The 22,343-nt window shown below is 45.4% G+C and overlaps 1 protein-coding gene across 3 annotated transcripts in view; it reads right to left on the reverse strand.

Moving 5' to 3' along the window:
• Positions 1–1,627: 1,627 nt before the first annotated feature.
• LOC130281998 (prominin-1-like) overlaps positions 1,628–22,343 on the reverse strand; it is a 128,942-nt gene continuing 108,226 nt past the window's right edge. For 2 of the 3 annotated variants that reach the window (XM_056529812.1, XM_056529811.1), the window contains exons 20-24: positions 20,188–20,256; positions 19,894–19,983; positions 15,242–15,354; positions 12,964–12,987; positions 1,629–2,108 (exon numbers count right to left, since the gene is read on the reverse strand). In XM_056529812.1, the coding sequence (XP_056385787.1) occupies positions 2,054–2,108; positions 12,964–12,987; positions 15,242–15,354; positions 19,894–19,983; positions 20,188–20,256 (351 nt within the window). In that variant the 3' untranslated portion in view covers positions 1,629–2,053. Of the gene's footprint in view, positions 2,109–12,963; positions 12,988–15,241; positions 15,355–19,893; positions 19,984–20,187; positions 20,257–22,343 lie in introns of all 3 variants that reach the window. The other variant, XM_056529808.1, reaches the window with a different exon arrangement.

The raw sequence follows: 22,343 nt of genomic DNA on the forward strand, positions 1-22,343 counted from the left end.
CACCCTTTCAAAATTGTGGAAAAATAAGATTGTTTCAAGCATGTGATGCTCCTTGGGGGCAAGTAACAGGTGTGGGAATTTAAAAATCACACCTGAAAGCAGATAAAAAGGAGAGAAGTTCACTTAGTCTTTGCATTGTGTGTCTGTGTGTGCCGCACTAAGCATGGACAACAGAAAGAGTAGAAGAGAACTGTCTGAGGACTTGAGAACCAAAATTGTGGAAAAATATCAACAATCTAAAGATTACAAGTCCATCTCCAGAGATCTAGATTTGCCTTTGTCCACAGTGCGCAACATTATCAAGACGTTTGCAACCCATGGCACTGTAGCTAATCTCCCTGGGCGTGGACGGAAGAGAAAAATGGATGAAAGGTGTCAATGCAGGATAGTTTGGATGGTGGATAAGCAGCCCCAAACAAGTTCCAAAGATATTCAAGGCTCAGGGAGCATCAGTGTCAGCGGGAACTATCCATCGAGATTTAAATGAAACGTTATGGCAGGAGACCCAGGAGGACCCCACTGCTGACACAGAGACATAATAAAATCAAGGCTACATTTTGCCAAAATGAACTTGAGTAAGCCAAAATCCTTCTGGCAAAACGTCTTGTGGACAGATGAGACCAAGATAGAGCTTTTTGGTAAAGCACATCATTCTACTATTTACCGAAAACAGAATGAGGCCTACAAAGAAAAGAACCCAGTACCTACAGTGAAATATGGTGGAGGTTCAATGATGATTTGGGGTTGTTTTGCTGCCTCTGGCACTGGGGGCCTTGAATGTGTACAAGGCATCAGGAAATCTGAGGATCACCAATGCATTTTGGGTCGCACTGTACAGCCCAGTGTCAGAAAGCTGGGTTTGCAGGAGGACAAAAGCCCCCAGAAATGGATGGCAGCAAAGTGCTGGAGAGTCCTGAAGTGGCAGCAATGAGTCCAGATCTAAATCCCATTGATCACCTGTGGAGAGATCTTAAAATTGCTGTTGGGAAAAGGCGCCTTCCAATAAGAGACCTGGAGCAGTTTACAAAGGAAGAGTGGTCCAACATTCCGGCTGAGAGGTGTAAGAAGCTTATTGATGGTTATAGGGAGCAACTGATTTCAGTTATTTTTTCCAAAGGGTGTGCAACCAAATATTAAGTTAAGGTGCCAATAATTTTTTCCAGGCCATTTTTGGAGTTTGGTGACATTATGTCCAATTTGCTTTTTTTCCTCCCTTTTTGGTTTAGTTCCAATACACACGAAGGGAATAATCATGTGTATAGCAAAACATCTGTTACTGCAATCCTTTTCTGTGAGAAATACTTCATTTTCTAGAAAAATTTCAGTGGTGCCAACATTTACGGCCATGACTGTATTTATTATAATATTGCAGGGGGGTTACAGAAAAATGGCAAAAAAATTTGCGCATGTGAGACATTTTGGGGAAGATTTATCAAAACCTGTCCAGAGGAAAAGTTGCTGAGTTGCCCATAGCAACCAATCAGATCACTTTCATTTCTCTGATGACTTTTCAAAAATGAAAGCAGCGATCTGATTGGTTGCTATGGGCAACTCAGCAACTTTTCCTCTGGACACGTTTTGATAAATCCCCCTCTTCATGCAACATTTATAATAAAAAAAAAAAAACACAAATCACACAGAATTTTTTTTTTAATGCAAAAATGCGCTTTATCCAGAACACCTTTGCAAATAACTTAACATGATGTTAATCTGTTAAAGAAAAAAAATAGTAGAAACCTTATAAAATCAAAATAGAGAAAAAAAAAAGAAAAAACTTTACATCTTGGTATAAAAATATGAGTCCGAAGGTGCTGCCGAGACCCCATCAGCAGAGTCTACATTCATTGGGGGCTTGGGCAACGCTGCTCTGTATTCATTCTTCACAGTCAAAGTTAAAGAATCGGAAAATAAATACAATTTCATTAATAGACACTTCTTCTTGAAAAGGAAAAAAAAAAGTCTCCAGGAGGGCGGCGGACAACACGGAGGCTGGCGCCATTTTGGATAGTGCTGTGCAAATGTCTTGTTCAGTCGCTGAGGGTTTGTGAGCGCCTCACGATTTCATGGTAACTCGAGGGATTAGGAACTGCTGAGATGTGGTGGTTGTCCTGCAGGGAGAAAAATATATTGGTTATTGAGATTCTGTTATCCTTAACAAGAAAAGTTGGTCTTAAAGGGGTACTCCAGTAGAAAACTATTTTATTTTAATTTTTTTTAAATCAACTGGTGCCAAAAAGTTATACAGATCTGTAAATTACTTCTATTTAAAAATCTTAATCCTTCCAGTACTTATCAGCTGCTGTTTGCTTCAGAGGAAGTTCTTTTATTTTTTAATTTCTTTTCAGTCTGACCACAGTGCTCTCTGCTGACACCTCTCCCATGTCAGGAACTGTCCAGAGCAGGAGAGGTTTGCTATGGGGACAGTTCCTGACATGGACAGAGGTGTCAGCAGAGAGCAGTGTGGTCAGACTGTAAAGAACTACATAATTTACTCTGTAGTATACAGCAGCTGATAAGTACTGGAAGGGATAAGATTTTTATATAGAAGTAATTTACAAAACATGTTTAACTTTCTGGCACCAGTTGATTTAAAAAAAATAAAAAAATAGTTTTGCACTGGAGTACCCCTTTAAATTTCAGCACAGGTATGACAAGCCTATGCAAATTCCCCTTTTAAAAGTGATTTCCATGCAAAATTGATTGATCACTTATCTGACAGGTCTGTTCACAGGTTCAGGTTTTTAATTTCAATGATTAAATACAATGCCGAGAATGAAACAGGAGGGTGGTGAGTCCGTGTGGCGGGGTGTGAGGTGCAGGGCAGATGTTATTAATCCCTTGTGTTCGTGATGCCAGGGCGTGGTTTATCCTTAACCACCTGAAGGTATACCGCTGAATCCTGGGCTAGGCACGGGGGCAATGAAGACACCGAAGCCAAGTTACGGACAATGGTAGCTTTATGCAGTAGACAGATGGTAAAGTCTATGCAGTACAGCCAGGGCCCAAGGAGGTGACCAGTGACACAGAGACCTCGCAGATTTGCTGGGACTTGTAGTTGGACGGGAGAATTTAGTGCAGGCCATGCTGGGTAGACAGATGACTTTACTTGACTGACTTGTGACTGACAGGACGGTGACTTTATCTTACTTGCCCTTGACTTGAGGCTTCCACTACTCTGGACAAACACACTAGCCATGACATACTGGACCTCAGCAGGAAGCAAGAGAGAGAAGCTCCACCCAGGGTTTATATGGGGGAGACCAGCAGGGAGCCCATAGGTCACTCTGGGGGTCAGCTGGTCACTGATACCTCCTGGGTAACAATCACATGGTACATTTTATTAAAGGCACAACACATCTTTTAATATCCAACATATATACAAATGGGGAAACAACCACAGGGGGCCCTGGGGACACTGAGGGACACTGCCTGACAGGGCAGGAAACGTACGGAGCAACACCATCCCGTACTGGGCCACCACAAGTATTTCTATTTATAATCGGTTCCTGGCTTTGAATTCAATACAGTGTTCCCTCAACATACGATGGTAATCCGTTCCAAATGGACCATCGTTTGTTGAAACCATCGTATGCTGAGGGATCCGTGCAATGTAAAGTATAGGACAGTGGTCTACAACCTGCGGACCTCCAGATGTTGCAAAACTACAGCACCCAGCATACTACAACACCCAGCACGGCTGTCCGGGCATGCTGGGAGTTGTAGTTTTGCAACATCTGGAGGTCCGCAGGTTGAAGACCACTGGTATTGGAAGTTATACTCACGTGTCCCCGCCGCTCCGGACCGTCACCGCTGTCCTGGATGTCGCCGTCCATCGCTGTCGCCGCGTCCCTGGGGTGTCTCCGACGCTCCGGCAAGGCCTCTGCTTCCCCGGCATCCTCGCTCTCCGTCGCCGCCATCACTTCGCTACGTACGCCGCTCCTATTGGATGACGGGACGGCGTGCGCAGCGACGTGATGACAACGATGGAGAGCGCCGACGATGCAGGGGATCCCGAAGAGGACGCACCGGAGCCCCGAGGACAGGTAAGTGATCGTCAGCGGACCACACGGGGCACCGTAAACGGCTATCCGGTGGCAGCTGAAGCAGTCTGCGCTGCCGGATAGCTGTTTATGCGATGGCCCCGACATACAAAAGCATCGTATGTTGATGCTGCCTCTGAGAGGCCATCGTATGTTGAAATGATCGTATGTCGGGGCCATCGTAGGTCGAGGGGGTCACTGTATTTGCAAAGATAAAGCCTGAACGTGTGAACACAGCCTCAGAATAGGCCGATATCAGATCAGTGATGTCTGACACCCAGCACCCTTGTTGATCAGCTCTTTGCTGGGGCCACGGCAGGGGTGTACACAGTCAGAGAGCCAGGAGCAGACAGCGCTCTACAGGTTTATGCGGGGTTACTGCAGTTCAGGCAAAATTCTTGATGACCTTTCCTTAGAATAGATCATCAATATCAGGTGAGAGCTGGAAAACCCTTAAAACCCTTATCAGTGATCATGTCTGATAAGTATTACTGTCTGCTCTGCCGGCCCCGGGCCCCCAGCCAGGGATAATCTGATAATACAGAACAACTGGGGATTTCAGAGGAAAGGGAAGAAGCTTAACCAGGCCTGTCAGCGTGCCAACCTAAACATGGGGGGGATTTCCCATGTGGGTTTTAGCCACTCCAGTCTTCATTTATACTGGAGGGTATATGTCCATATGATGATGGGGGGGGGGGCACCACAGGATGATGGGGGGGGGGGCACAGGATGAGGGGGGGTTATATGTGCACAGGATGATGGGGGGGGGGCACAGGATGATGGGGGGGGGGGGGGGGTTATATGGTTCTATAGTTTGTGTCCTGGGTGCCTATGTCTGTTTTGTCCATGAGCTGTGTCTAGTATTGCCTCTGAAGTGAATGGGAAGATCTGCAATTCTTGACACAAACTATAGGGGGCTAAGGTGCAGGCTGCAGGCACCCACCTCTACCTTATATGTCAGGCAGGGCACCACCTTATAAGTCAGGCAGGGCACCACCTTATATGTCAGCAGTGGCGTTGCTAAGGTTGGTGTCACCCGGTGCGATATAAAATGGTGTCACCCCCATACCTCCCCCCCCCCCAGTACGTTTTTAGCCTGTTGTGACAGGCGCCACTGATGTAGAGCAGTGTGAAAAATTCCAGTATAATAATCAAATATACCAATTGCCAAAGAATGGGAAAGCACTAAAAAAGGTTTCACCAATTAAAACTCCAGCTCCCAGTATGACCTAAGCAGTGGTGAGGTTATGCTGGGTGCAGGCCCGGTGCTGTCATAAGGCTAACCATGCGTCCGCTTGAGGGCGCATGGACTCGCAGCTGATGGGGGCGGAAGAATGAAGACTTTTTTTTATACTAAGACCCCCACCTGTGCGCCCAGCAGAGGCCACTGCTACCACTCCACCCTCTCTGGTTTTATTGCTGCGGCCCACCAAGATTCCCGAAATGGAGCTTCGCTTGTGTAGGCAGAAATCCTTGCACCGGCCCTGGCTGGGAGTTGTAGTTTTACTCATCACAACTGCAGAATACAGCTCTGATGGGACATAATGAGGAAAATACACAGGTGACTTCTCCATAGTCTTTCCTCATACACCCTCATCATACATAAGGAGGATGATCCTGCTGATGGATGATGGGGGTGCTACACCCAGGAGGATGATCCTGCTGATGGATGATGGGGGTGCTACACCCAGGAGGATGATCCTGCTGATGGATGATGGGGGTGCTACACCCAGGAGGATGATCCTGCTGATGGATGATGGGGGTGCTACACCCAGGAGGATGATCCTGCTGATGGATTGGGGGGGGTGCTACACCCAGAAGGATGATCCTGCTGATGGATGATGGGGTGCTACACCCCCATCATTCATCAGTAGCACCCCCATCATACATAAGGAGGATCATCTCAGCACCCCCTTTCTCCCTGTTACATTAAAACATTAGATCAGTGTTTCCCAACCAGGGTGCTTCCAGCTGTTGCAAAACTACAACTCCCAGCATGCCCTGACAGCCAAAGGCTGTCTGGGCATGCTGGGAGTAATAGTTTTGCAACAGCTGGAGGCACCCTGGTTGGGAAACACTGCATTAAATACACCGTTTTGCAGAGAGGTCTCACCAGTCTCTTGTCTTCACTTTCACTTTCTGCGGCTCCAGGTCCAGGAATGTCCGGGGGTTGGGGAGGAATTTATCTCCCATGAATCCTCAGAAGACGCGGAGCACATGAGGCAGGGACACGTCGGGGGAGGGAGCAGACGTGCGCAGGGCACTTCTGTTCCCAGAAAGCATTGCACGTCTTAAAGAGGCAGCTTCCTGGGGCTGGGGGATAGGATTTAGTGTCGGGGGCTGAAACTGGAGTGCGGCAGCCTGTAGGTCAGGAAAGAAGCCTCTTCTGTCTGGGGATGCTGCAAATACCGGCTGAGATGAGTGACGGTGTGCAGATGTGTGGGTGCTGCCGGCCGTGGTGTCACCCCTCCAGGCTGGTGTCAGCCGGTGCGCTCCGCACCCCCCGCACCCGGGTCGCAACGCCACTGTATGTCAGGCAGGACACCACCTTGTAAGTCAGGCAGGACACCACCTTGTAAGTCAGGCAGGACACCACCTTGTAAGTCAGGCAGGACACCACCTTATATGTCAGGCAGGACACCACCTTATATGTCAGGCAGGACACCACCTTATAAGTCAGGCAGGACACCACCTTATATGTCAGGCAGGGCACCACCTTATATGTCAGGCAGGACACCACCTTATATGTCAGGCAGGACACCACCTTATATGTCAGGCAGGGCACCACCTTATATGTCAGGCAGGACACCACCTTATATGTCAGGCAGGGCACCACCTTATATGTCAGACAGGACACCACCTTATATGTCAGGCAGGACACCACCTTATATGTCAGGCAGGACACCACCTTATATGTCAGGCAGGACACCACCTTATATGTCAGGCAGGACACCACCTTATAAGTCAGGCAGGACACCACCTTATATGTCAGGCAGGGCACCACCTTATATGTCAGGCAGGACACCACCTTATATGTCAGGCAGGGCACCACCTTATATGTCAGGCAGGACACCACCTTATATGTCAGGCAGGGCACCACCTTATATGTCAGACAGGACACCACCTTATATGTCAGGCAGGACACCACCTTATATGTCAGGCAGGACACCACCTTATATGTCAGGCAGGACACCACCTTATATGTCAGGCAGGACACCACCTTATAAGTCAGGCAGGACACCACCTTATATGTCAGGCAGGGCACCACCTTATATGTCAGACAGGACACCACCTTATATGTCAGGCAGGACACCACCTTATATGTCAGGCAGGACACCACCTTATATGTCAGGCAGGACACCACCTTATATGTCAGGCAGGACACCACCTTATATGTCAGGCAGGACACCACCTTATATGTCAGGCAGGGCACCACCTTATATGTCAGGCAGGGCACCACGCTGGCCAGGTTATATGGCGAAGCAGCACTTAATTAAGACCACCCAGCTTTTCTCACAAAAATACTTCAGCAAAGACCCTGAAAGGTTAGTGCTATACTGAGCACCTGAATGTTAACATTGGAAAGGGTCTGTTATGTGTTTTTTCTTCTCTCACTTTTAAGCTTTTATTTATTGACATCTAAGGCTGGTTACACATTCTGTTTTGTTGTATACAAAGATGTCGTCAGCTACATTGTTCTGTACATCTATGCTGCAATCCATTTTTTATTTGTAAGTCAATGGGAAACTGATTCTACTGTATGGCATATGGCCGCACCAATTAACAAATAGGTTTTATTTAATTTTGTGTATAAATGTATATGTTAAACAGAAACAAAAATATATTGTGAACCCTCCCGAACCATTAGGAATAAACAAAAAAAACGCTGGTAAGTTTCTGTTTCAAAAAAGTCCCTTGTCATGAGAGTTTATCAGCAAAATACACAAATAATGTAGAATGGAAGAGCCACGTCTACAGATCGCCTCCTAGTGCTGTGATGGTAAACTGCATTTCCTGCAAACATTAATGAGCCGAAAAAGAGTTGTGATATGTGATAGAAACATAGAATGTGCCGGCCAAATATCCTGATACTATCAATAGTCCCTGGCCCTATCTTATATGAAGGATAGCCTTATACCTAGCCCTATCTTATATGAAGGATAGCCTTATACCTAGCCCTATCTTATATGAAGGATAACCTTATGCTTATCCCTATCTTATATGAAGTATAGCCTTATGCCTATCCCTATCTTAAATGAAGGATAGCCTTATGCCTATCCCTATCTTAAATGAAGGATAGCCTTATGCCTATCCCTATCTTATATGAAGGATATCCTTATGCCTATCTCTATCTTATATGAAGGATAGCCTTATGCCTATCCCTATCTTATATGAAGGATATCCTTATACCTATCGCTATCTTATATGAAGGATAGCCTTATGCCTGTCCCTATCTTATATGAATGACAGCCTTATACCTATCCCTGTCTTATATGAAGGATAGCCTTATACCTAGCCCTATCTTATATGAAGGATAGCCTTATACCTATCTCTATCTTATATGAAGTATAGGCTTATGCCTATCCCTATCTTAAATGAAGGATAGCCTTATACCTATCGCTATCTTATATGAATGACAGCCTTATACCTATACCTATCTTATATGAAGGATAGCCTTATACCTAGCCCTATCTCATATGAAGTATAGCCTTATGCCTATCCCTATCTTATATGAAGGATAGCCTTATACCTAGCCCTATCTTATATGAAGGATAGCCTTATACCTATCCCTATCTTATATGAAGTATATCGTTATACCTATCCATATCTTATATGAAGGATAGCCTTATACCTATCGCTATCTTATATGAAGTATATCGTTATACCTATCCATATCTTATATGAAGGATAGCCTTATACCTAGCCCTATCTTATATGAAGGATAGCCTTATACCTATCCCTATCTTATATGAAGTATATCGTTATACCTATCCATATCTTATATGAAGGATAGCCTTATACCTATCCCTATCTTATATGAAGTATATCCTTATTCCTATCCCTATCTTAAATGAAGGATAGCCTTATGCCTATCCCTATCTTATATGAAGGATAGCCTTATACCTATCGCTATCTTATATGAAGGATAGCCTTAGAACTATCCCTATCTTATATGAAGGATAGCCTTATAACTATCCCTATCTTATATGAAGGACAGCCTTATACCTATAGTTATTAGCTTCTGAAGTTGAGTTGCTGTTTTCTGTCTAACTGCTTTCTGATGACTCACGTCCCGGGAGCTGTGCAGTTCCTATGGGGATATTCTCCCATCATGCACAGCTCCCGGGATGTGACATCATCATTGAGCAGTTAGACAGAAAACTTCAGAAGCTAATAACTATTGGAAGGATTAAGATTTTTTAATAGAAGTAATTTACAAATCTGTTTAACTTTCCGGAGCCAGTTGATATATATAAAAAAAGGTTTTGCCTGGAATACCCCTTTAAGGTCCTTTAACCTTTCCTGGTAAGTTTTATCCTACAATCCATGTACTAGTTTAGTGTCTTCTCTGAACTCTCTCTAGAGTATCTATATCCTTCTGGAGATACGGCCTCCAGTACTGCGCACAATACTCCAAGAGAGGTCTCACCAGTGTTCTGTACAGCGGCATGAGCACTTCCCTCTCTACTGCTTATACCTCTTCCTATACACCCATAGGCATTTTGTCCTCTACTGCTAATCCCTCTCCATTATACACCCATGAGCACTTCCCTCACTACTGCTAAACCTCTCCCTATACACCCATGAGCACTTCCATTTCTACTGCTAACCCCTCTCCCTATATTCCCATGAACGCTTTTCTCTCTACTGCTAATACCTCTCCATATACACTCATAAGTACTTCCCTCTATACTGCTAATACCTCTCTCAACACATCCATGAGCACTTCCCTCTTCCCTTCTAATTCCTCTCCCTATACATCAATGAGCACTTCCCCCTATACTGCTAATACCTCTCTCTATACACCCATGAGCACTTCCCTCTACTGCTAATACCTTTCCCTATACACCAAGCATTCTGCTAGCGTTTCCTGCTGCTCTAAGACATTGTCTTCCTACTTTTAAGTCTTCTGAAATAATGACCCCGAAATCCCTCTTAGGAATCACATATCCTTCCTTCTCTTCTTAGGTTTTTATCTTGCCCTGGTGTCCAGAGTTCTAACCATTCCTTTACTTTGCCTAAATCCTTTTCCATTTGGAGTTTTCCTCCAGGATCATCAACCCTGAAACAAATCTTTGTGTCATCAGCAAAAAGACCAATATCTTACCATTGAGACCTTCTGCAATAACAATAATGAAGATATTAAAGGGGTACTCCGGCGCTAAGACAACTTATCCCCTATCCAAAGGATAGGGGATAAGATGCCTGATCGCCGGGGTCCCGCCGCTGGGGACCCCCGTGATCTTGCATGCAGCACCTCATTATAATCAGTCCCCGGAGCTTGTTCGCTCCGGGTCTGATTACTGGCAATTACGGGACCCCCCCATAATCTCCAGAATGGGGCCCTGCCTCTCCCCATTCTGGAGCGATGGAGTCGGCACGGGCTCCATGTACTGTCCATGCGAGTGTGGAAGATGCCAGAGTACAGCACTTGTGTATTTCCAGCACTCCCACAGACAGTGCATGGAGTTTGTGCCGGCCCCATCGCTTCATACAGGGGAAAGCAGGGTCCCAGTTCTGCCCTGCAAATAGGGGATAAGTTCAAATGTACGGTAGTATCACTTTAAGAGAAAATAAACATACCTTAACTAACCTTCCGCTGCTCCGCCGGTGCACAGAGATCAGTCTCCCATTCTTCAGCCTGATCATCTTCTGCATTCTGGGGCTCGACGTTTCCCACTATACTGAGGCTTGTACCTGCTACGCGACACTGCTGCTCAGCATATAACCAACCGAGGCGCGACACTCCTGTGGCCGTTGATAAGTTCAGCACAGTGGGACGCATCAGGCACCAGAATGCGGAAGATGATCAAGGCCCGAAGGATGGGAGACTGATATCTGCGCACTGTGGAAGCAGGGAAAGGTAAGGTTTGTTCATTTTCTTTTTGTAGCCCGGTCAGAATGGAAACATTAAAAAATCACTGGATAACCCTTTTCAGCTTAAAGGGGTACTTTGCTACTCAGTGTTTGGAACAAACTGTTCCGAACGCTGGAGCTGAAAGCTTGTGATGTCATAGCCCCGCCCCCTCATGACATAACGCCCCTCCCCCTCAATGCAAGTCTATGGGAGGGGGCCATCACGCCCCCTCCCATAGACTTGCATTGAGGGCGCGGGGCGTGACGTTATGAGGGTAGGGGCTATGACATCACGAGCTCCTGGCACCGGCTCCAGTGTTCGCAACAGTTTGTTCCAAATACTGAGCAGCAGAGTACCCCTTAATGTGGATACATGTAAGGTTATGCACTTGGGCCTATGCAACAAAATGTACAATTATGTGCTTAATAATAATATACTGGGTAAAACTACCACTGAAAAGGACTGGTGGACAGTAAACTCTACTTTAGTGATCAGCGCCAGGCAGCGGCTGCCAAGGATAAAGCCATGGGATGTATCAAGAGAGGCACAGAGGCCGGGGACAAGGACGTAGTTTTGCCTCTGTATAAATCACTAGTCAGACCACATATAGAGTACTGTATCCAATTTTCTGCCCAATGTATATAAGAAGGACATGGCTGAACTGAAGAGGATGCAGAGGAGGGCGACAAGGATAATTAATGTTATGGGAGGATTACAGGACCAAGACAGGTTAACAAGCTTGAGGTTATTTAGTTTAGAGAAAAGACATTTTAGGGGCGATCTGATCACAATGTACAATTATATGAATGGACAGTACAGAGATCTTTCTAGTGATATTTTTATGCCTTGGCCGATAACATGCAAGAAGGCATCCCGAATGAGGATTCTTTACTGTAAGAGCAGTGAGCTAGATTTATGAAGAAGGAACATTGATCTAGACATTTATTCTGTCATATTTGGAGTCACAATGACAGAATAGCACGCAGCGCCCCGCCCCCGTGTGACATCTCGCTCCGCCCCCTCAATGCAAGCCTATGGGAGGGGGCGTGACAGCTGTCACGCCCCCTCCCATGGGCTGGCATTGAGGGGGCGGAGCGTGACGTCACATGGGGGTGGGGCTGTGATGTCACAATGCTCCGGCCCCGTGATCAACAGTAATCAGACCCGGAGCGAACATGCTCCGGGGACTGATTATAACAGGGTGCTGCGTGCAAGATCATGGGAGTCCCCAGCGGTGGGATCCCCGCGATCAGGCATCTTATCCCCTATCCTTTGGATAGGGGATAAGATGTCTTAGTGCCGGAGTACCCCTTTAAAGCGGTTTTTATATATATCAACTGGCTCCAGAAAGTTAAACAGATTTGTTAATTACTTCTATTAAAAAAAATCTTAATCCTTTCAGTACTTATGAGCTTCTGAAGTTAAGGTTGTTCTTTTCTGTCTAAGTGCTCTCTGATGACACGTGTCTCAGGAACCGCCCAGTTTAGAAGAGGTTTGCTATGGGGATTTGCTTCTAAACTTGGCGTTTCCCGAAATACGTGTCATCAGAGAGGACTTAGACAGAAAAGAACAACCTTAACTTCAGAAGCTCATAAGTACTGAAAGGATTAAGATTTTTTAACAGAAGTAATTTACAAATCTGTTTAACTTTCTGGAGCCAGTTGATATATATAAAAAAAAGTTTTTTTCCTGGAATACCCCTTTAATGATCTGTACTATTATGTCATATAGCCCATTGTGTTATAATCTTGATTGAATTGTGGTGACTAAATATGTGCCAGAAAATGACACAAAAAACTTGCAATGCTTGTAGATAATAATATATAATGTGTATGTAGCACTTACATCTCCAAGTGATCATTGTGGTTTCTGTGGAAACAAGAGAAATATTAACAGATTAGAACCACAATATTACTATATATGAGAGGAGGTAACACAGGCCGTGGTCAGGCTACACAGGGTATATAACCACTGACATACATATAGGCCTGTATAATATATTTTTACATAACTATAATCATTTTTGAAACAAGACTATTTAACATTTTGCTTTATTTTGTAGATGACTTGGAGGAAGAAAAATAGTAACAGTGGAAAAAACACCTACGGGACGAGATATATCAATCTGTCAAAACAGTCGAGTTTTCCTATAGCAACCAATCACAGTTCAGGTTTCGTTTTTTTTTTATTTTTTTTATATAAAAGCTGAGCTCTGATTGGTTGCTATTAGAGATGAGCGAACTTACAGTAAATTCGATTCGTCACAAACTTCTCGGCTCGGCAGTTGATGACTTATCCTGCATAAATTAGTTCAGCCTTCAGGTGCTCCGGTGGGCTGGAAAAGGTAGATATAGTCCTAGGAAAGAGTCTCCTAGGACTGTATCCACCTTTTCCAGCCCACGGGAGCACCTGAAAGCGGAACTCATTTATGCAGGAAAAGCCATCAACTGCCGAGCCGAGAAGTTCGTGACAAATCAAATTTACTGTAAGTTCGCTCACCTCTAGTTGCTATAGGAAAACCAGGCACTTTTTGGGTCCAGAGGAAGGCAAAAAACCCTTATGAGGAATTCCATTGTGACTCCATATATGACAGAATACATGTCTAGATCAATGTTCCTTCTTCATAAATCTTGAAAATTGGATACAGTACTCTATATGTGGTCTGACTAGTGATTTTTACAGAGGCAAAACTACGTCCTTGTCCCCGGCCTCTGTGCCTCTCTTGATACATCCCATGGCTTTATCCTCGGCAGCTGCTGCCTGGCACTGATCACTAAAGTAGAGTTTACTGTCCACCAGTCCTTTTCAGTGGTAGTTTTACCCAGTATATTATTATCAAGCACATAATTGTACATTTTGTTGCTTCGGCATAAGTACATAACCTTACATGTATCCACATTAAGGGGTACTCTGCTGCTCAGTGTTTGGAACAAACTGTTCCGAACGCTGAAGCCGGCGCTGGGAGATCCTGACGTCATAGCCACGCCCCTCATGACATCACGCCCCGCCCCATCAATGCAAGTCTATGGGAGGGGGCGTGATAGCCGTCACGTCCCCTCCCATAGACTTGGATTGAGGGGACAGGGCGTGACGTCATGAGGGTGACGGGGCTATGACGTCACGAGCTCCCGGCGCCGGCTCTAGCGTTCAGAACAGTTTATGCCAAATGCTGAGCAGCAGAGTACCCCTTTAAGCTCAAAAGGGTTATCCGGTGATTTTTTTATGTTTCCATTCTGACCGGGCTGCAAAACGAAAACGAACAAACCTTACCTTTCCCTGCTTCCACAGTTCGCAGATATCAGTCTCCCATCCTTAGGCCCCGATCATCTTCCGCATTCTGGTGCCTGATGCGTCCCACTGTGCTGAGCTTATCGCCGGCCGCAGGAGTGTCGCGCCTCAGTTGGTGATGCGCTGAGCAGCAGTGTCGCGTAGCAGGTACCGGCCTCAGTATAGTGGGAAACGTCGGGCCCCAGAATGCAGAAGATGATCGGGGCTGAAGGATGGGAGACTGATCTCTGTGCACCGGCGGAGCAGCGGAAGTTTAGTTAAGGTATGTTTATGCTCTCTTAGAGTGGTACTACAGTACATTTGAACTTATCCCCTATTTGCAGGGCAGAACTGGGACCCTGCTTTTCCCTTCATGAAGCGATGGGGCCGGCACAAACTCCATGCACTGTCTGTGGGAGTGCTGGAAATACACAAGTGCTGTACTCTGGCATCTTCCACACTCCCATGGACAGTACATGGAGCCCGTGCCGACTCCATCGCTCCATGCAGGGCCCCATTCTGGAGATTGCAGGGGGGGGGGGTGTCTCAGTGGTCGAACAACCCACCAAGCCCCACAACTAAAACATATTTGGCTCATTGGGGATAAATGTTTGGAGTACCACTTTAATTTGCCATCACTCTGCCCAAGCCTCCAGCTTCGCGAGATCCCTTTTTAGTGTGATATCCTCCTCTGAGCTTAGTATCATCTGCAAATATAGCTGCAGAAGTGTACTTTGCCCATACAACTATATATATATATATATATATATATATATATATATATATATATACACACACCAAAAAACAGGGCTCACAATCCCAGCACCTAGCTAAACAGAACAGCACAAACACTTACTCGTAGACATCGGAGGTCTTCATTCTCCTATAATGTTTTGCCAGTTTCACTGCTAGGATAATGCTGGGGATGAAGAAAATTGTGCACCAGCCCAGGCTGAACCAAAATGCATTCTGGGAAAGAAGACAAACAATGATGATTAGCGCAAAGATAAAAGAAAAAAAACTGTTACATTGCATTGAAAAAGTTAGTGTGTTATCTTATCTTACCAGGATATGCCATCACTTTAGGATGAGTGGGGTCTTACCTCATGGACCCCTACTGATCATGACAATGATTCCATATTAGCTCTGTCCCCCTTCACTGTGTTTTCCCCTCACACCTGCTGTACATGGGAACTGCAGCCGGTACTATTTAAAGTGTACTTGTTGTTAACAAAAACTTTTCATATAATGAACATAATACTATTCTATGTATATTTGTGATATATATTGATTGTGTGTCTCTATGAGGCGTCTAAATACAGGAAGTAAGGGCAGGACAAGCAGGGCTCTGTGCAGGCTCCTAGCTTGTCAACCATCCTGCTGTGTGAGCCGGGAGCTTGTCCTCAGTGCACAGAGCCCTGCTTGTCCTCAGTGTACAAAGCCCTGTTTGTCCTCAGTGTACAAAGCCCTGCTTGTCCTCAGTGTACAGAGCCCCTCTTGTCCTCAGTGTACAGAGCCCTGCTTGTCCTCAGTGTACAGAGCCCTGCTTGTCCTCAGTGTACAGAGCCCTGCTTGTCCTCAGTGTACAGAGCCCTGCTTGTCCTCAGTGTACAGAGCCCCGCTTGTCCTCAGTGTACAAACCCTGCTTGTCCTCAGTCAGTGTACAGTGCCCTGCTTGTCCTCAGTGTACAGAGCCCTGCTTGTCCTCAGTGTACAGAGCCCTGCTTGTCCACAGTGTACAGAGCCCCGCTTGTCCTCAGTGTACAGAGCCCCACTTGTCCTCAGTGTACAGAGCCCCACTTGTCCTCAGTGTACAGAGCCCCGCTTGTCCTCAGTGTACAGAGCCCTGCTTGTCCTCAGTGTACAGAGCCCTGCTTGTCCTCACTGCAGCGTCATGCTTGTCCTCAGTGTACAGAGCCCTGCTTGTCCTCACTGCAGCGTCATGATTGTCCTCAGTGTACAGAGCCCTGCTTGTTCTCAGTGTACAGAGCCCTACTTGTCGTCAGTGCACAGAGCCCTGCTTGTCCTCAGTGTACAGAGCCCTGCTTGTCCTCAGTGTACAGAGCCCTGCTTGTCCTCAGTGCACAGAGCCCTGCTTGTCCTCAGTGTACAGAGCCCTGCTTGTCCTCAGTGTACAGAGCCCTGCTTGTCCTCAGTGTACAGAGCCCCGCTTGTTCTCAGTGTACAGAGCCCTGCTTATCCTTAGTGTACAGAGCCCCGCTTGTCCTCAGTGTACAGAGCCCCACTTGTCCTCAGTGTACAGAGCCCTGCTTGTCCTCAGTGTACAGTGCCCTGCTTGTCCTCAGTGTACAGAGCCCTGCTTGTCCTCAGTGTACAGAGCCCTGCTTGTCCTCAGTGTACAGAACCCTGCTTGTCCTCAGTGTACAGAGCCCTGCTTGTCCTTAGTGTACAGAACCCTGCTTGTCCTCAGTGTACAGAACCCACACTTCCTGTATTTGGACTCCTCACAGGGACACACAGACAATAGCTGAAGGGACTAAAATATACACATTTTTTAAACCAATGTATATTAGAAATTTACATACACTGCTGAAAAAAATAAAGGGAACACTAAGATAACACATCCCAAATCTGAATGAATGAACTAATCGTATGAAATACTTTCGTCTTTACATAGTTGAATGCGCTGACAACAAAATCACACAAAAATTATCAATGGGAATCAAATTTATCAACCCATGGAGGTCTGGATATGGAGTCACACTCAAAATCAACGTGGAAAACCACACTACAGGCTGATCCAACTTTATGTAATGTCCTAAAGACAAGTCACAATGAGGCTCAGTAGTGTGTGTGGCCTCCACGTGCCCGTATGACCTCCCTACAACGCCTGGGCATGCTCCTGATGAGGTGGCGGGTGGTCTCCTGAGGGATGTCCTCCCAGACCTAGACTATAGCATCCGCCAACTCCTGGACAGTCTGTGGTGCAGCATGGCGTTGGTGGATGGAGCGAGACATGTCCCAGATGTGCTCAATCGGATTCAGGTCTGGGGAACGGGCGGCCAGTCCATAGCATCAATGCCTTCCTCTTGCAGGAACTGCTGACACACTCCAGCCACAGGAGGTCTAGCATTGTCTTGCTTTGGGAGGAACCCTGGGCCAACCGCACCAGCATATGGTCTCACAAGGGGTTTGAGGGTCTCATCTCGGTACCTAATGGCAGCCATGGAGGGCTGTGCGGCCCCCCAAAAAAATGCCACCCCACACCATTACTGACCCACCGCGAAACCAGTCATGCTGGAAGATGTTGCAGGCAGCAGAACGTTCTCCACGGCGTCTCCAGACTCAGTCATGTCTGTCACATGTGCTCAGTGTGAACCTGCTCTAATCTGTGAAGAGCACAGGGCGCCAGTGGCAAATTTGCTAATCTTGGTGTTCTCTGGCAAATGTCAAATGTCCTGCACGGTGTTGGGCTGTAAGCACAACCCCCACCTGTGGACGTTGTGCCCTCATACCACCCTCATGGAGTCTGTTTCTGACCGTTTGAGTGGACACATGCACATTTGTGGCCTGCAGGAGGTCATTTTGCAGGGCTCTGGCAGTGCTCCTCCTGCTCCTCCTTGCACAAAGGCGGAGGTAGCGACCATACTGATGGGTTGTTGCCCTCCTATGGCCTCCTACACATCTCCTGATGTACTGGCCTGTCTCCTGGTAGCGCCTCCATGCTCTGGACACTATGCTGACAGACACAGGAAACCTTCTTGCAACAGCTCGTATTGATGGGCCATCCTGGATGAGCTGCACTACCTGAGCCACTTGTGTGGGTTGTAGACTCCGTCTCATGTTACCACTAGAGTGAAAGCACCACCAGCATTCAAAAGTGACCAAAACATCAGCCAGGAAGCATAGGAACTGAGAATTGGTCTGTGGTCACCACCTGCAGAACCACTCCTTTATTGGGGGTGTCTTGCTAATTGTCTATAATTTCCACCTGTTGTCTGTTCCATTTGCACAACATCATGTGACATTGATTGTCAATCAGTGTTCTTCCTGAGTGGACAGTGTGATTTCACAGAAGTGTCATTGACTTGGAGTTACATTGCGTTGTTTAAGTGTTCCCTTTATTTTTTTTGAGCAGTGTTTAATGGTAGTATCTACAATATATAAAAAGTTTTTGTTAACGGCAGGTACACTTTAAATGGTCGGGACTCTTTATTCTCTAGTTCACTGGGTATCCACTGGACCTTACTGATCATAATTTTGGCAAAAGGCAATAACTTTATAAAAGGTGGAACCCTCTTAAATGGGCACGGTCAAAAAATTACTAATTTTTATAGAAATCATGCCCTATAAAAAAAAGAACACTAGGGGTCTCCATCCCATCCAGAACATAATCCTGTCTGGCTGCTGCATCATTTTTGTCCCAGCTAAAGTACAGGCAAGGACAAAGTCCAGGAAGTGAAGTTAGGACTATTACTCATCTGTGCTCACTCCTGTCCTATCAGATTCTTGTCTAAAAACAGAGAGGAGGGGGTTACGGAGCAGCCTTCAGTGATTGGAAGAAGAGAGCAGACTCATGAAGAATGTGAATGCATGGTGAGTGAGGGTGGTTGCTGTGCTGTACTTTGACACTCCCCTCCCTGAGCAGTGGATGTCAGAATGAGTGAGCAGCAGAACAGAGGGATTTGTGAGCCAAATACTGATGCTAGACACATAAAAGTAGACATGTAAAGCATCTACATGACCTAGTGAGTAACACATAAGCATTATTTTTGGGACATGTTCCCTCAGATGCCTTATTGTGAAAGTATTTTATGCAAGAAGCATTGTTACTCACAAGGAGGAGCTGTTGCACAACTACAACCCCCAGCATGCCCGGACAGCCGTTGGCTGTCCGGGCATGCTGGGAGTTGTAGTTCTGCAATCACTGGAGGTCCACAGTTCAGAGACCACAGGTAAATTTACACCTGATCAAAGAACACTGCACTATTTATCACTATGTTAAAGGGGTACTCCGGTGGAAAACATTATTATTATTTTTTTTAAATCAACTGGTGCCAGAAAGTTAAACAGATTTGTAAATAATTTCTATTAAAAAATCTTCACCCTTCCAGTACTTTTTAGCAGCTGTATGCCACAGAGGAAATTCTTTTCTTTTTGAATTTCTTTCTCGTCTTGTCCACAGTGCTCTCTGCTGACACCTCTGTCCGTGTCAGGAACTGTCCAGAGCAGCATAGGTTTGCTATGGGGATTTTCTCCTGCTCCGGACAGTTCCTGATCCGAGCATCAGGTGTCAGCAGGGAGCTCTGTGGACAAGACAAAAAAAAAATTCAAAAAGAAAATAATTTTATCTGCTAAAAAGTATTGGAAGGGTAAAGATTTTTTTTTGTTTAATAGAAGTAATTTACAAATCTGTTTAACTTTCTGGCACCAGTTGATTTAAAAAAAAAGTTTTCCACTGGAGTACCCCTTTAAAGGGGCAGTACACAGCATAAACTGTATCCGCAGGTTCCATGCAAACATTCATGCACGTGTGAGTATTCTTACCCAAGTGTCCACAAGGTACTGACAAGCAATGACCTGGGCGGAATCCAGAGCGCTGGCGATGGGTCCACAGCGAGCTAAATTTTGAGTCAGCTACAAGAATAAGAGCACAGTAGGAAAAATTAAAGTCACATGGGTTTAGGTACTAGATTTATAAGAGAAAATACATTTATTTTTTGCATATAATTTTTTATTTTCATTATGTCCTTTTTACAACCTTTTGCATTATTATGAACTTTGGAAAGTAATCGAATGATGTAAATAAAATAAAAAAAATTTAAAAAAATCGGCACTCACCATTGTCTTTGTCCAAGTGATGTAGGACTCAAAATATCCCACTATGGTGTTTAGATATTGCAGGGTCTCCTATGGATACAAGAGGAGAAAATATGTTAGATGTTATGTCTGTAGCCAACAACTTACAGCATCAGCAGGCCTGGTGCAAGGGTTTTTGCCACCCTGGGCGAAAGCTAATTTTGCCACCCCTTGACCCATCAATGGAGGCGCGCGCGATGACAGGATGTTGGATGGACCTGACCTTAGTGATCTCCCCGTCTGCCTTGGAGGTTGCGCTGCGCTCCTCCAGCTGGCTGAAAAAAGCAGATTGTTCTAGTATGGGTGGGGTAAGGGTAGCGTGGTGGGGTTTTGCTTGATGGGCAGGTGTTTCGGATGGGCGGATGCTTTGGATGCTGGCTTCTCTATTGCAGCAGGCAGAGCGGCGCCCCCATCACGAGGACGCTCTAGGCGGCTGCCTATGTTGCCCATAGGCAGAGTCGGCCCAGAGCATCAATCTATATAATAGACTCATTATATTGTTTGATTGCTACTAATGCAATTTTCTGACATGGTGTTTCCCAAACTTGCGGCTGTTGCAAAAACAACACGCAAAAGCTGTCAGGGCATGCTGGGAGTTGTAGTCGTGCAACAGCTGGAGAGACACAGTTTGGGGAACACTGCCCTGGGGCTATGTTAAAGGGGTACCACGGTGGAAAACATTTTTTTTTTAATCAACTCGCTCCAGAAAGTTAAACAGATTTGTAAATTACTTCTATTAAAAAAATCTTTATCCTTCCAGTACTTTTTAGCTGCTGTATACTACAGACAAAGTTCTTTTCTTTTTGGATTTCTTTTTTTTTTTCTGTCCACAGTGCTCTCTGCCGACACTGTCCAGAGTAGGAGCAAATCTTTTTTTTTCTTTTTCGGGCGAAAAAAAATCCAATTTTTATATTTCTACTTTTTTTTATTTTTATCAATTCTTTAAAAATATTTTACTTTAAAGGGGTTCTCCTGTGGAAAACATCTCCCTTCTAAAGTAGGAGCAAATCTTCATAGCAAACCTTTCCTGCTCTGGACAGTTCCTGATACGGACAGAGGTGTCAGCAGAGAGCACTGTGGACAGAAAAAAATAAAGAAATCCAAGAAGAAAGGAGCTTTCTCTGTAATATACAGCTGCTAATAAGTACTGGAAGGATAAAGATTTTTTTGTAGAAGTAATTTACAAATCTGTATAAAGGGGTACTCCGGTGAAAAACTTTTTTTTTTAATCAACTGCTGCCAGAAAGCTAAACAGATTTGTAAATTACTTCTTTTAAAAAATCTTAATCCTTCCTGTACTTATTAGCTGCTGAATACTACAGTGGACATTCTTTTCCGTTTGAAACAAAGAGCTGTCTGCTGACATCATGAGCACAGTGCTCTCTGCTGACATCTCTGTCCATTTTAGGAACTGTCCAGAGTAAAAGGAAATCCCCATAGCAAACATATGCTGTTCTGGACAGTTCCTAAAATGGACAGAGATGTCAGCAGAGAGCACTGTGGTCATGATGTCAGCAGAGAGCTCTGTGTTTCAAAAAGAAAAGAATTTCCTCTGTAGTATTCAGCAGCTAATAAATACAGGAAGGGTTAAGATTTTTTAATAGAAGTAATTTACAAATCTGTTTAACTTTCTGGCACCAGTTGATTTAAAAAAAAAAAAAAGTTTTTCACCGGAGTACCCCTTTAACTTTCTGGCACCTGTTGATTAAAAATATTTTTTTTCTACCGGAGTACCCCGTTAATACTTCAGAATTTCAGAGCTGAGAAATTCCACTTGAAGATGCCGATGCAGCAGCTTCCCATTGATTTAAATGGGATTCTGCTGCAGCGTGCACACTGCAGAATTGTTGGCAAAATCCTGGACTCCTGGACAAAAGAATAAGCACGTCAATAGTGATCTCGCTGACTGCGTGGTCCTAGCGCCCACAGCTGATGGAGATTCTGTAGTGTGAACATAGTCTAATGATCTACACCAGTGATCTCCAACCTGCGGACCTCCAGATGTTGCAAAACTACAACTCCCAGCATGCCTGGACAGCCGTTGGCTGTCCGGGCATGCTGGGAGTTGTAGTTTTGCAACATCTGGAGGTCCGCAGGTTGAAGATCACTGATCTACACAATGCTACAGTATTCTATCA

Source organism: Hyla sarda, chromosome 7 (genome assembly GCF_029499605.1).
Source record: "Hyla sarda isolate aHylSar1 chromosome 7, aHylSar1.hap1, whole genome shotgun sequence".
Lineage (NCBI taxonomy): Eukaryota > Metazoa > Chordata > Amphibia > Anura > Hylidae > Hyla > Hyla sarda.